At 27.4% G+C, this 16,644-nt stretch overlaps 1 protein-coding gene across 1 annotated transcript in view; it reads right to left on the reverse strand.

Annotated features, from left to right (window-relative positions):
• Nucleotides 1-248: 248 nt before the first annotated feature.
• LOC111632375 (cleavage and polyadenylation specificity factor subunit 5-like) overlaps nt 249-16,644 on the reverse strand; it is a 49,806-nt gene continuing 33,410 nt past the window's right edge. The window contains exons 5-7 of the mRNA XM_023376787.1: nt 13,648-13,681; nt 3,554-3,668; nt 249-1,247 (exon numbers count right to left, since the gene is read on the reverse strand). Coding sequence (XP_023232555.1) covers nt 1,226-1,247; nt 3,554-3,668; nt 13,648-13,681 — 171 coding nt within the window. The 3' untranslated portion in view covers nt 249-1,225. The remainder of the gene's footprint in view (nt 1,248-3,553; nt 3,669-13,647; nt 13,682-16,644) is intronic.

Here is a 16,644-nt window from a genome sequence, read left to right on the forward strand (position 1 = left end):
AAGCCTGTTAACATACATGTCAGAAGCAATAATTCTTTCTTTCTTACTATTTGCAAATTTATTTAATAATGAATTTTTCATTAAGTTGTTTGCATATAGTTATGACAATTGAAATAATGTGGAATTTTAACTACTTATGTACAGTACAATATATGTAATGCACAAAGATAGAGAATGAATGAAAAGCTTTTAATTTAAAAGTGTTTTATATGTAGAGAGTATTGTAAAATATTTAACACAACAATTGATGAGTTTAATGGATTTTCTTTATTTACAGAAAAAAAATGTTCTGCCTTGAGAGTCAATGCTTTAAAATTTTATCTTAAATTAAAGCCGTGAACACAGCTCGATATGGAATCGCATTAATTTTAAGTGAAAAATATTCTCAATTTATATAAATTATACAATTTTTTACTATCTGATGTTTGTAGTGGAACCTTTTCTTATTTACATTTTACTTCACAAAAATTTTTTAAAAGTTATATGTAATTTTCTTTACATATCAGTCACTAACAACAATATATAAATCACACAGTTATAAAGAATCCATTCTATTAGAAAGTTTTCCTTTTTTATTCTTACAACTGTGCAACATTTATCTATTGTATATTACAAAATTAGCACGTTTGTCCATAAAAATCACCATATCTAATGATTTTATATATAAAACAATATTTAAGATCAAGACGGGACAGAAGAAAATTAACTGATACATGGGGAAAGAATATATAAAAAGATTAACTGATAAACTATAGAATAATTAAAACTTTAAATTAATATTCCATTATTATTATTAAGAATTTAATTCCAAACTGTAAACTTATCAGTTAACATGATGGTTTATTCAAGTATATGTTGATATTACTATATTTTTCGGTACTTTTAAAATAATACAAAAAATGAAATGACAAGTAGAAATATTACAAATGAAAAATTTACATAATGAGATTTAATGAATATTTACACTGCACCAAATAAGTAGAAATTACAAGACATGGATTTGTACTTATTTACATGAATTAAATAATAAACAAAAGAAGAATTTTTTTATTAAAAAAAAATCATTCTTTAATTTTTTTCCTTTTATTGAAACTGCTGCACTGATGATGCAATATACAGAAATATAAATGTACTTTATTTTAAAACTGGGGAGCATACTGGAAAATTTTGGGCAAAACAAATGAAGGGATATGGCGTACTTATAAAAAAAACCACAAAAACATCTTCACATATAGATGAAATTAAACCTGAAAAGAATAGAAAATTGTCAAAAAAAATAACTAAATTTTTTATTTAATTTATATATAATCATATTTTAATTTATCTTTTTTATGCTTAAAAGTTGCAACCATACTGTTTTCAATTTTTATTCTTCTANGATATACATTTTAATATTATGATGTATAAAATATACAATGCGAATTCTTAACAAAGTAATATACCGTAATAAACTATGTTATATAACACTAGTTTTTGATAATATATAGGTTAATATTATGATGTATAAAATGTGTCCTCCTTTGCAATTTTCTATACAGAAATCCTCTGTCAATCTCTGGGAAAACTGCCAAAACAGCTTATTTGTTTTTTCTCTTATGTGTAACATTGTCTGAAAACATTTTCAAATTCTACATGTATCATTACTAATTAATAGTTAATAAAGTATATAACTGAGATGTAATTACTGTCAAAGTGCCAAATTAAAACTTGTTAATTAAGAATTTTTCTCCCCAAAATTTTCCTAAGCTTCTCAAAAAATATATTAATTTTTTGAGACATATAGAATAAGTTCAGAATCTCAAATTTTTCTTTTATTAATAAATTAATCTTATATTCTGTAATATTCACTACTTTTACCAACTCAACCTAAGAGAAATGATATTACAAAGAATAAGAAAATCAATGTATCTGTGTACATGTAACAAACTTTGTTTCAACTACTACTTATTCTAACCCACAGTTCCCCTGACACCTTCAATCCCACAATTTCCTTTGAGGGTAGCATTCCCAAGCTGTCTGCCATTCCAGGGGATTTCCCGACTGACCACAGAGAAATGGAATCTGTCACACTGTGAATGACTGGCCGCACACCCATTCTTCTCAGTTCTAGCTCTCCAATAATCTGCCATCTGTGAGCTGGAACTGGATCAATAATCTCACCACAATCCCAACTGGTCTCGTTAGTTCTTCTAGGTGTTGGGACCAGCTATTTAAAGATCATTATTTTGGTGCAAAGTCTCAAAATCCACCCTTATCTGCCAATTCGGATAATGGTATTTTTTTCCTTTTATTTTTGAAGTGGATTCAAAAATTGATGCAAGATCTATCCATTAATTTTTTTATTTTTCTTTACAAATCTAAGAAAACATTTAGTCCCTATAAAATTTGAACTTATGATGATTATAATGAATCAAATATTTTTTAAAAATTTTCCAAAATTAGCAAGTTTTGAAGATGATTCAACATTTTTTGAAAATTAAATTAAGTAATTAAGTAATAAATTAAGTTCATATATATATATCTTTCTACCTCATTATCTAAAATTCTCTGTTAGGACAACATAAAAATTCTACAGGAAATTAAACAAAAGCAGAGAACTCCCAAGAGTTCATTATAAAAAGATTTCTACTTAATAAATATTTTGCCTTGAAAATCCACAAATCTTGGCACCATTATAATAAGATGAGAAAAAGAATATGTTAAAATTTCCTCTGTATGCAAATATGCAAATCTTTACAATATCTTCATCATCATCATCGTTAAATAATTTGTTACTTTCTAAATAATTTTAAATTCTATAGCTTTGAATATTTGTTATAACAAGTAAAGCTGAAGATGGGTCAAAAGAAACCAAAAACATTTTCAGTAAATAAAATAATTGGTTACCTTAGCAAACAGTGTGGAAGGACTTCTCTTATGATGTTTTATCATGTATCATTATGCATTTAGAATACAACATTTGAATATTAATCAATGATATTTCAATATTAATCAAAAATAAACAATAGAAATAGTATCAGAATTTAATTCATAAAAATATATATAAAATGGACATTTTTATTTACAGGTTCTTTAGAAGTTAGATTAAGTTTATAAATATGTTTTTATAACAAATTACTAAAGTTAATTGATACAATTGCAAGAAAACAATTGTTATTTTCCCAATTTATGGATTAGTATTTTCCAATTCTTATCTCTATAGAGCTAAAAAGACTAGCATCGTTCAGATTTTCAAAGTGCTATAATGCAGATTAATTTCAATAACATGTCCGTAAGTTTATTTATTTTATATCAAATAAAAATATATATATATAAACTTTTAACAATAATGTATGTTTGAAATCTCAGGAAAAACTTATAATCAATAAACCTTTTATAATTAAAAACAGAACATAAAATTCTTAATAAATAAAAAGATACTAAAGGATATTAAAATAAGACACACTTAAGGTAATTAAAATATATCAAACTCCAATTTATTCATTTCTGTTTATAAAAAAAGCTGAATAAAAGAAAAAAAATTTCTAAAATGTATATTCTTATGTACATTTACCTGCTGAGTGCTTGAGGAAGGCTAGAAATTATAGGTCCGTACCCTTGAGCATTATCATATAACTCAAACAAAGGAGCAGCAACAAGTTTATAATTTTTCGGAACAGCAAACAATGCTAAAATTAAAACAGAAAAAAAATTATAGCGCATATAAAATACAATTTACATAAATCAAAAATCTTGTTAAAAAGTAAAAGTAGTTATGAAAAAGTATTAGATTTTAATATTCTGGAAGACACACCTGCCCTTAAACACCAAAGCCAACTGTCTTGATCACTATCATCATTACATATGTTAACATTAGATCATTAATCATTTCTTTAGCATTGTCACACCCAATTTGATTAAGTAAAGAATATAATGGAAGAGTTTCTTTTGCCGAAAATACGGAAATGACGGAAAGGTTGAACTGAAATCTATCATATAAATAGAAGTGGGGTATATATTAACACCGATCGGTAACGTCTTGTAAAACATAAAAATATGATTAAGTATAAATTTTAACGAGATAAAAGAGTGATTTATCCCATTTGACAGTTTTGATGTATGATTTACAAAAAATAGCCAATAATTGGTAAGATCAATTTAACAATCAACTCTATATTCATCCTTCTTTCCAAAATCGTATCTTTATTCTGAAATCAAATATAAATACCCAAATGTCACCAAAATTTAAAATAACTTCAGATATTTCCAATAATTAGTTCGGAAATATATATATTTTCAGTTATATGCTTTATGCAGAAGTTTAAATGATGATTCTATCATTTAAGTTTCTTCTAACTTTAATATACATGAAATCAGAAGAAATTGGTATTTTAAATAATTCAAAATTTAATAGTATAAGATTAATAATGAAAACATTAAAAAACTTTTCATTAATTCTCATAGAAAAATCATTTTGAATTTTTAAAATCATCATCATCATCAAAATAGTTCTGTATTTTAAGCATTTCCATGAACTATTGTGATTTATGCATTGATTATATTCCTAGTACAATATGTAAAGATTTGCACAATATTTTTCCTTTCTAGTATGAATATATTGTATTTTATTTTAATTTTACACACAGGAATAACAACTATAGTTAATAAATCTTATTTTAAAGATACATTATCTCAAAAATCAAAGTAAATTAAATCATAAATGCAAATGATTAATATTATTTGCATTTGATAAATTTAGATAGAAATTTAAGAGTAATATCAACAGTTTATTAGGATTTTAATATGAATTTATTTTATATTATATTAATCAAGAAATATATAATGTATGAAAATATTTCAATTAATTCAGTGTAGTAAGAAAATATTTATATATAATAAGAATAAATGCTTTGGATTAAAATTTAAGATACAAATTAGAAGATACTAACAAATAAATGTCAAGTTCAAAGTTTATTACAGTGTCAACCTAAGTTTGCAATATATACATAGAAAAAACTCTTTATTTTAAAGAGCTAATTTTGATTCTAAATTTAAAGAAATTAATTTCATCATGCATTCACATGCACATTCATGCATAAATTACTTTTACACACATCAATTTATTACTCATTCTACTAATCTTTTAATTAGGAAGGTAAATAATAAATAAATAAACACATACAAATAATAAATAAGAACTTTGTTTTTAAATATATATACTATTAATAAATAATTTACTTAAATTGAATATTTTTGTGCAAATAAATATAAAAGTACATCATACATATCAATACTTTACTTTGATAGTGTTCCTAAAAACATAATTTTTCAATTTTACCTCATTGCTCTCTTTTACTTTCCCAGATGTTATATACACAATCTTTTATTTAGGTACATATAAAACGTACATTTCCGGTACCGCATAGGCATAACCGGAAGTTGTTATATACAGTTGACCCCCCTATAACACTGTTGATAATTCCGTTTTATATGAATTCCATGTTGTACGAGTCACTTAGATTTTACAAATACGTGTGCTGGGCTGTGAATGGCTCACGTATTTGTAAAATTCAAGTGACTCGTACATGGAATTCATATAAAACGGAAATATCAACAGTGTTATAGGGGGAGGGGTCGACTGTATTGTAATTTTTTTGTCCAATGGTTCTTTTTACTTTTTAATATTTGTCTTCAAAAATTATATATATTTTTAAATTATTTTCTAAATTTATAATTTAAAAAAAAGAAACATTAGATAGTATCTAATTTAATAAAACACACTATTAATTAACAGTAATAATCTATATTCTATTCATTCAATCTATATTATTTTCTTCATAAAATATTTTTATTAGTTCAGGATGCTAAACTGTTCAATTGAAATTTATATATGCATTTATACTGTATATAAATTTTCTTGTACCTGAAAGAATCTAGTTATTTTTATCTGATTATAGGAGATTACTCCTATGTTTTACAAATTGTTTTTTTCTTTATATATAAATTTTCATATCCTCGTTAAATATTTAATACTTAAGTAGTTTATCTTATTCGTGGAAGGTTCAATACATTATCAAAGAAATAAATTTTACTTCTACATAAAATTTATAATACTCAGTCAATCATAAGATATTATAACTATCTTTGTTGAATGTGTAATTTGTTTAAGTTGAAATTATTATTTTCCCACAGAACATTGTCATCATATGGCTGATAGTTTTAGATTAATCTTTTTTATTTTTTTTATAAATTTATCTTTATTAAATTTTGAAAATTTTATATATTTTATACTTGATTAGTTTTATGTGCAACATCACTTTTTTCAGTGGCTTTAAAGCACACACCAAACAATTCCTATTAAAATCTGGCAAACAGAAAGATCCATGTCTGAAACAGGATTTAAACTAATGATCTGGCAAACTAGAAACAATAAATGTGAATTTTTTTTATATACAAAAATTCCACGAAACAAAATATCTTTATAAGAAATTTAAATAATTTATTATTAATTTTGTATTTAATCTCTCACTTTATCAGAGTACATAGAACCAGCTGATTGTAATCACTTTGACACTTGCCTGTACTGATGATGATAACCCAACTGATAATTAGTGGAAATTTTTTTATTAACTAATATTAAAAAGATATGTTAAAATAATATACAGTAAAAATATATAACTTGAAAGATATATTAATTTATTTTTACTCTTTGTCCCAAGGGCACTAAAAGGGCTTACAACCTGACCATTGTGGCCCTGGCCAACAATGGTCAGGTTGTAAGCCCTTTTAGTGCCCTTGGGACAGAAAGAGTAAAAATAAATTAATATATCTTTCAAGTTATATATTGACCATTGTTGGCCAGGGCCACAATGGTCAGGTGGTAGGGATGAGGCACAACGTGTTTGAGACAGATCATCCTTTGAAAATTCTTGGGATTTTTTGAACCAACCAGATTCCATCCCAGATCCCTCAGAGCAGTATGCTGACACCATTACCACTCAATCATTCAGCTGTCAGATATTTAATTATAATTCTTCTTGTTAATAATTAAAAGTACAGTAGACCCCCCTATAAAACGGGTTCCTATAATTACGATTCCTATAAAACTGCAAAAAAATTGCGACGGTATCCGTAAAAAACGATAAAAAACTCCTATAATTACGTAAAAAGTCATCGGGCAGCCGAACTACTTTCTGCGCCGTCAAGCGCCACGCTACAGAGAGTTTAGGCGAACTACTGTCTGTACAGTATGTAAATTAGGTACCATAAGTCTAATACAGCACTGTAATTTTATACATTTCTTGTGAAAGAAACATTTCTTATTCAACGACAATAAAAATTATTTATATTTATGATGTCTCCAAAGTTCAGCGAAGTTTTCGCAGAAAAATAACATCAGAAATTGCGGCCGCAGTTTGCTGAGCTGTTCCGCGACGAAAACAAGCTTGAGCAACAACGATGTCGAATGGTGCACACTTGGTAAGTAATCCTACAATTTTTTGTTTATAGCGTAGTTTATACGGATTATTTCCAAAAAAAATATACGTATTTTGGAAATGTTGAGTCGGATTAGTCTAGAATCGATTAATCTTATGGAAGAAAACCTTTCAAACAGCCGTAGTCCGTAAACTTGACACGTGTCGGGCTGTGATTGGAAGGACTCGTAAGAAATCGTATTCCTAAAGAATGGAACATATCTACTGTCTTATAGGGGGGTCGACTGTACTCTAAATCCTCAACAGAGATCAGTCTCCTATAAATGATGGCTATTTAGTTTAAACTACTGAATATATGCCAGGTGTCATTGAATTCCTATGTGCAGCTCACAAAACTTAAAGCCTAGCACAAACTAATTGATGTTATTGCTTTTGATGTGACATCAGAAGTGATTTTTATGATCACCCCTTGTGATATTACTCATGACATAGTTCTGAAGAACCAATGAACATTTTACCTGAAATGTTCAATGGTTCTTCAGAACTATTCAATTTAAAATGGCAACAATCAGCAATAATAATTTGTTGATTTTAGCCTCAGCTTCTTCCATTTGTTGCCAAATTGGCAAAAATTTAATAAATAAACAAAATTGGGAATTCTATAGAGCAGTGGTCCCCAACCCCCGGGCCGGTACTGGTCTGTGGATCAAATGTTACCGGGTCGCCCAAGGAACATTAATTTATTTCCATTTTATTTACTATGGTGTATTTCTCTCAGGTTTGCGTGACTTTTAATGGACGATGGAACAACGGAATAAACTGGACATAAGAAACACACTTCGGGTGTCATTTTCTCCTACTACCTCCAGATGGAACTGTCTTGTTGCAAAGAAACAAGCTCAGGGTTCTCATTGATTTAGCATTCTAGTGAGTTAATATGTTAAATCACATTATATGCATTCTTTGGTGTAACTGTATTTTATTTTGAAGGCATGTTTAAATACAATTAAATTAAATCAATCTAAAATATAAACAATCAACGTTCCCCCCTCAGGGGGACGCAGTAAAATTATCAAACGTTGACCGGTCTGCGGTGATAAAAAGGTTGGGGACCGCTGCTATAGAGAATGGATTCAAAGTCGTAATGTGTACTTCACTTTTATAATTTCAATGAAATCCATAAAATAATTTATATTCTTATGTCTGTAAAAATCTATCAAACAGCTTTGTTTCAGAATCTCAGTGTAGCAAAGCCAAGACAAAAATCACAGCACTAACACATGACAACTTGTTTGTGTATAAAATTATAAACTTGACTACAGTGAATGTTCCTTTTCTCTTAAACTTTCAAACACGCACAAGTGTCTCCTGATCATCATTTGAAAAATTCAACAAATTTGATCCAAGATTTGCCAAACAGACCACCTAATTTACAACAAAGAGTATGATGTAGTGGGTTTTCAAGTTGATGGCTGTGCGATCAATGGTTGAACCTATGACAATTGAACAAATTTTGTTTCACATCACCTCCAACCAATTTGCTGAGATATCAACTAGTTTGAGCTGGGCTTAAGAGTTGTTCTGTACATGCTTTGGTATTTTTTCCTATGGGAACACTTGAAAAACATTTTTACTACAATATGGAGTGCACCTGAAATACATGGTAAATAATGTGTGAGTGGGCACAGTTTTCTGTATTTTCTGTTCAAACTGTTCATTTTACACAATCAGCAAACCAGACATCAATCAGAATGGCAACCAAGAAGTCTTACAGCATTGTCTTCAAACTGAACACAGTTGTGTACACAAAATAACACTCTGGAAGAGCAGAAGCATGTAAGATTAAACCATATTCCCCCTTTTTTATCACTAGTTTGTATATGAGAGATGAAATAGATGCCAGGTCTCCAAAAGAGACCAGTCTTTTATATATGATAGGGTTATATTGGGTATATTCTACCCAATATACCTGGACATCTATTAGAGAATTTATGGTAATTCATCCAGTGTGTAATTGAAGAAGAAACACTAAGAATTTAAACAAACTATTATACTAGTAATAATGAATAAAATTATTAACCTTACGGCACTGATAAGTTTGATAATTATAACAAAGAACCATGGCACATTTAGTCACATGATGAAACTGATATACAAAAAATAACTAAAATGACTATTTACCTAACAATAATAACTATAACTAAACTCTGAACTAACAATTAACAAGATTTCCTATTTAACTTACATGTTTTGGAACATACTAATTCTGATAACAGATTCTATACAACAAAATGTATTTAGGTAAGTTAAAGATAGCATAAAATACAGTCAAAAACATTATTCAATAAACTATATTTAATTTCCAGAATTATGAAGCTTTTTAATTTGTTCTAATATAAAATGCATATTTTTCACAAAACAACTATATTTTGTGAATGATATGCCTTATCAAGGTCTAATTTTCTTCACAATAATATCAAGCACTGTTGATATAAATAGTATTGATAGTAGATCTAACACAGCTAAATACATTTAGATGAGTAAGTACAGACAAAACTTTACCCAAGATATTTTTCTATAGTTCATTAAATTGTAAGATAATTTTGCATACTATCAACTTAGTAAATTTTATCAAATCTTAGTAGTAATTTACCAAACTTTTTGAAAATACATTGTTTTACATAACAATTTCCTCAAATATTTGAGAAATTCATTTTAATCTTGTGATTAAATATCACCAAGTCTTACATACTGTATAAATGTACTCGTTACTTTATTCTAAAATGATAAACATAAATTCTTCAGAATATTTTAATGTATATTTTATATACATATACAGTAGACCCACCTATAAAACAGGTTCATATAATGCAGATTCGTATATAGCGGCAAAAAAATTGCGACCGTATTCGTATAAACACGCTAAAAGAAACTCATAAAATACGGTAAAACATCATCGCCGACTCGTGTCACGACAGGATTGGTCGAATCTAGACCAATAGCGGATATTGCACAAACCGTTGAGTTTAAACGAGCAGCAGACCTACTAAAAACCATTTATTATTTAATGGCCATAAAAATTATATTTATATTAATGATGTCTCCAAAGTTCAACAAATTTTTCGCAGAAAAATAATTTATCAGGAAACACGTGCCCGCTGTTTGATGCACCGCTCCACAACCAAAACAAGCTTAAGCAATTGTGTCATCGAACAGTGCACACTCAGTAAGTAATCCTACAATTTTTTGTTTATAGCATAGTTTATATGGATTATTCCCAAAAAATTATACATGTTTTGGAAATGTCGAGTCTAGAATCGATTAATTTTATGGAAGGAAACCTTTCAAACAGCCGTAGTCCGTAAACTGCATACATGCCGGGCTGTGATTGGCTCATGTATTTAAGGACTCATAGAACATGAATTTCATAAAAAGTGGAACATATCTACTATGTTATAGGGGGGTCAACTGTATTTTTTCAATAACTCTCGTCCTCTTTTATTTTTTAAGAAAGAATCGTTTTGAAACAACATATCTTAATTTAATTCTTAAAATTTAGATTCGTGTACTACAAATCATGATATTGTATCCAGTGATAACTTATAGAAAATAAGTTTGCCAACTCCTAAAGGGTTGATTCTAAAAGTTTTCCTTTCCAGGAGTTAAAAATTTCAGAGAATTTGACATTTTTTACTCTCAAAATGTTATCACCTATTCTTTACTCTATTTTAAAATAAATTAACACTTCTTTAGTATATTTTAATAACCCAAAAGTTGATCATCTTGTTAAGTAAATAAAGAATGGACTTCTAAAATGAAGCCTAATTTAAAAATTTTTGCCAAACTTTGGAATCTCCTTGTGAGTCTGGAAGAGTTGGTAACATCTCCTGATCATCATTTGAAAAATTCAACAAATTTGATCCAAGATTTACCAAACAGACCACCTAATTTACAACAAAGAGTATGATGTAGTGGGTTTTCAAGTTGATGGCTGTGCGATCAATGGTTGAACCTATGACAATTGAAGTGCTTCAGTTTATTGGCTAACAGCAATGATAACAAATATACAGTATATTCACCAACTGATGCTAAAGGATATTATCAAATTTTATCATACGACATTCTTCTTTAATTATAAATTATTATTAATAGATTTGTGTGTAATCTCTCAAAACTGTTATCCTAATTAGTCCTAAAGCTGATTCAAACTTCAAATAAACTAGAGCTTCTTCTGCAATGCAAGATTAACTACATTTTTTCAGTGTCCATCATGAGAATCCAATTTCCAAAAAGTTAATATTCTTAATAGCTACTTCTGAATTTGCTATTAAGAATATTAATTATAAAATAGGACAAAAAGTAAATAATAATTATTAATTCCAAAAAACTATTCATCTTTCATTAGTAATTTATGTCTGATATTCTATAAAAGATAATGAATGGGAAAACATGGGAAAACACAATAACTAAATGGGAAAAAAGACTGTTATTCAGCTTGATCATCATAGAAAACAGACTATCAGCAGGAACCAGAGTTACTTCAAATAATTATCGGATAAGAGGATCATTTTGAAGTTAAAGTGGCACATAAATGAAAAAGTTATCTTATGTGTATAATATATTAATAATTATGTTACATGCATTTTATACAGTAAACCAGAAATAACATACCAATAGAGAGCAGCAAATAATTTCTATCATAAGTAAGTTACATTGCAAGTTGACTTTAACTTATCAACATTAACCATTTGTAATAAAAGCTATATCTGATTGCTCAATAATTATGTAAACATTGGGCACTTGTTTGATAATGCTTCTTTAATGCAGTTGGATAAACAATCAATGACATAGTCCATATTAAATGAAATTATGTCATTGGTTTGCTTATTCAGCTTATTAAAGTTGCTTTATTAGGCAATGTGCCCTTTCAAGACTAAATAATTACACACTATAAGCTTTATTTTCTTGTACACACATTTCGTGCAGTGTAAGGATCCTCCTGAAAAAGTAATCTGAAAAATTAATACTGAAAATTCATTTTAAAACTATGTTGATGAAATGGTTATATATCAAGCATTTTCTGTATTAATGTCTGAGTAATAAAATTATTTGGCCACTTAAATATCAAACTATTTGAATCTGAAAATGTGAAATTTGAAGTATATTCTATAAAGATAGTCATCTAACAACTAGTTAACTAGTTACCAATATACAGTATATATAATGAGCATTTCTATCAAATTTAAAAGGAAGTATTATATCATATGTTCAAATTTCATTGCTTTTTCTAAGTTATTGAAATATTTTTTTAAAAATCATTAAGTCAAATTATAGTTTTACAGCTCATTTCATGAATCTTGGCTGGGCAGTAAAAATGCACAGTATCAGGGAACAGTCTATTTAATTACTAAAGGAAATGGGTTGTTGATGAAACATTGGAAAGGTCACTGTGCATTACTAAAAAAGGGACTCTTGAACTTTTTAAGACTTCCAGAGCCCCAAATGAGTACAGTGCAACATGCAGCCAAGATATATAAAATGATCTGTAAATTATACTATTTTTAAACTAGCCAACTGTTCAAATAAATAAGACATTTTAACATATATAAATATATTTTCAAATTATAATTATTACAAATAAAATGCTAGATTTCTATTATTCATTATATTAAGGATTTATTAAATGTGCTGTTTAATGTAAAGATTTGTAGATATTGATAATTTTTCCACAAAATATTTGCTTTCAATTAACATCAATATTGGTTGAAGTTTTGATTTAAATATTGTACATTTATTTTATACCTAAGTCTTTATTAATACTCCATTTTGACCCATTCCTTTGTTCTGTTTTAATTTCTTTGACACAAAAACATCAAATGAATGAAGAAGAAATTTATCGTGATATATGGTATTTGGGTATCATGGATGAAATTTAGAAAAGATGTTCTTATTACTTTCTACTTCTAAAAGTCATTTTATTCTGAAAAACAATTACAGGGGGTTCTCAAATAATATATGTTTGAATCCTGCTTCAGAAAAATCTTCAATATTTGTCCTAATTTTATCTTATCCATGTTAAAAGTTGCATATCGAAAGTTGCTTATTGGTATAGTGCATTCCATCATTCATAACTAGTGTGTTAGTAGAGTTAAATTTACATACAGAACATAACTATGACATTTATCATTAGTTTAAATGGTAAAAATTTTTGCTCAAATTATGCATGACTTACTTAGAACATACAATCCATAGGTGATTTGAGAACCCTTGATACTGTTTTACAAAATAATGAAATCTCAATTTTTTGTTTTTCATAAACATATAATATGAAAATAAAAATTATATATTCATTTATAAAGATGTAACTTATCATCAATATTTAGTACTAGGTTACAATAATTGTACATTACTATATGAAATAATATTGATATTTGAACATAAGTACAATATCCTTTACATTTCTGCCTATTGCAGAACTTACTAAATTAATTAAAATCTTAAATAGCTGTATTTAATACCATTATGGTAATAACAATACATTCAGATTAACAACAACTTGTAACCTGATTTAATCAATTAATGCTAAACAATCAGTTGAATTATCAGGCTATTTTTGGGTTACATTAATGATCAGTTACTAATTAATGTGACTAGAGGGAGACCGATTTGCCACCATCTCATATTAATTTTAACGATTATAATAAATTAATTTTTAATTAAGAAATTTCTGGAAAAAGTAGTAACTAATCATTAACATACAATCCTTAACATAACAATGATTGATCAGTAACTAATCATTAATGTAGCCTGAAAATAGCTGATAATTCAGTTGATCATTTGGCATTAATTATTCAGGTATGAGCTATAATACTCATATGTTCATGTATTTATTCTCAACTGAAAAAGGAAAAAATTATCTTTAGACACGATCATGGATGATTTAATTATTGGAATTTAAAATCAATACTCTCACAAGCTCTCTCTACAATTCCTTGATCATAATTAATGGTGAAATATTCAACATTTTCTGTAATACATTCTTTTTAAAATGTCTCAATCTGAAAAAAAAACAGAAAATTTTCCATTGTTTTAAAACCAAATTGAAAAGCCAGGAACACACACACTCATACACACAATACAGAGCAAATGTAAATGAAACAAAAAGTATTTTCTGAAGTTTTTGACAAAACAAAACAAAAAAATTAAATAGAGCAAATTTCTTTTTACTTGCTGAAAATTTTTATATTGAAGTTATCCCATAAAATTAGGCTTTTATAATGACATTTACTTTTGTAAGATTTAATGTGCATATTCACAATTATTTATTAAATTTTATTGATTTTTAACATACATCACCTCATTTGAAATTAATATTTCAATGGTAGTATTAATTGTAGTTAATGTATTGACAATTTACAAACTATGATATTATTTAAATAAACTATTTCTAAAATTTATCATAGTATATACAAAAGAAATATTGATTAACAATCCAAGGCTTTTCAATTTAATACTTGTTTTTGTCTTTAACGGGTTCTAATTAACACAAATTAATAACAAAGGTATAACACACACAGCTTTCTGACTGTCTCACAAGTTCTGGATATTTTGTGGGAAAAAATTTAATGATAATGCTGAAATAGCATCAACTTCCTGGCTTTCACAGATTTCCAACTTAGCATAGTTCCTCTTCCTTCAGATTTTACTGAATATTACTTCTATATAATGTTTTATCAAACTTATTCTTTTAAGAATTATGTATTGTTATATAATAATAATAATATACAGAATTCATTCTAATTGAATGGAATCAAAGAGAAATAATAATTAATATAATGGATATAACAGATGCTTTCATCTGTTTACAACAAATTATGTTATATTAAAGCAATTAAGGTATTTTCATAACTTTTATAAGTAATTTTTTTGCTGACTTTTTATAATTGAAATGAAAAACAAACTTCAGTCTTTCAACATAATACTTCATAATAATTTACTGAACTGCTAGATTCTTCAAAGATTATAGTACTTTAGTAGATGATTATTGATAATCAGGCTTGATTGTTTATGTATATTTCATGTTCTTTCTTTTGCAAGAGTGTCATTTTTATTTTCATTAACTATAGAATTATAGTGGGTATTTTTACATTATGACTTATTTTGGCCAACAAACTACTAGCCAAGTTGTCTTTTCCACTACAGTTAACTTATATATATAGAGCCCTTCTTGCCAATTTATCATAACTGACAAAAAGTAAATTTTACAGGAGAAGAATTTCTTAATTATTTTCTCTTACACATTAGCTATGAAGTAAATTTGTTGTGTATTAATATATTTTTAGGATATTTTACCTAGTAAAAGTACTTTTACTTATATTTTTAAAGTATAAAGATATGTTTTGGGGGCTATGATTCTTTCACTATCATTACTACAGCCCAGAAAGACTATAGTGGCGTATGCTTTGTACTTATGGTAAAATTTAACTTTTGTTAAATTGGCTAACTCTATACATGAAGACTGCAGACAACAAGAATATTCAGAATATACTGGATACTGCATCTGAATCTACTACATAACTGGAACTACAAAAAAAGATGTCTGTTTGATTTAGAAAAGAGTCAGTTAATCTCTAGGATGTACTTGGCTATGAATAATCTTCATTGGATGTTGTTTGTACTGGTTGAGGAGAGTCTGTGTTGAATTGCCAAACATTGAAAATTAAAAGCCCTGGTTCCAACATAGAAGTCCCATGATTAGGGTCTTCTGTTTTATTTTCATATATAATAATTTGATTATCAAAATCCATTAAAGTATACGAAGTGTCATTTGAATCACTGTCACTGTATGCAACAAGCCTGACAGGTATAATTTGACTTTGAAAGCTCTTGGTAAATCTGTGTTTAATGGAAGATCTTCACTAATAACTTATGTGTTTAAATTTAATGATAAATTATATGATTTAAGTGATCTAATTACCGAAAAACTCAAGTTTCAAAACAAGAAAAGTTACTTATCTGTTAGAATTCAAAATACGAATGAACTGAAATGTGCAATACCACCTGACAAATATTTTTTTTATAAGTGATGCTCACAAGAAATTGTGATAAATTTACCTTGTTTTCTATGTCGCATACAATGCGGAGTAAATGTAAACAAAACTTCTTTAAAATTCTTTTCTTCCTAATTATTTTATAGGTCCATCAAAGTATTACAGGACTTTTGTGACAT

This window comes from Centruroides sculpturatus, unplaced genomic scaffold (assembly GCF_000671375.1).
Source record: "Centruroides sculpturatus isolate CEXI.00-Female unplaced genomic scaffold, Cexi_2.0 scaffold769, whole genome shotgun sequence".
NCBI classification, from domain to species: domain Eukaryota; kingdom Metazoa; phylum Arthropoda; class Arachnida; order Scorpiones; family Buthidae; genus Centruroides; species Centruroides sculpturatus.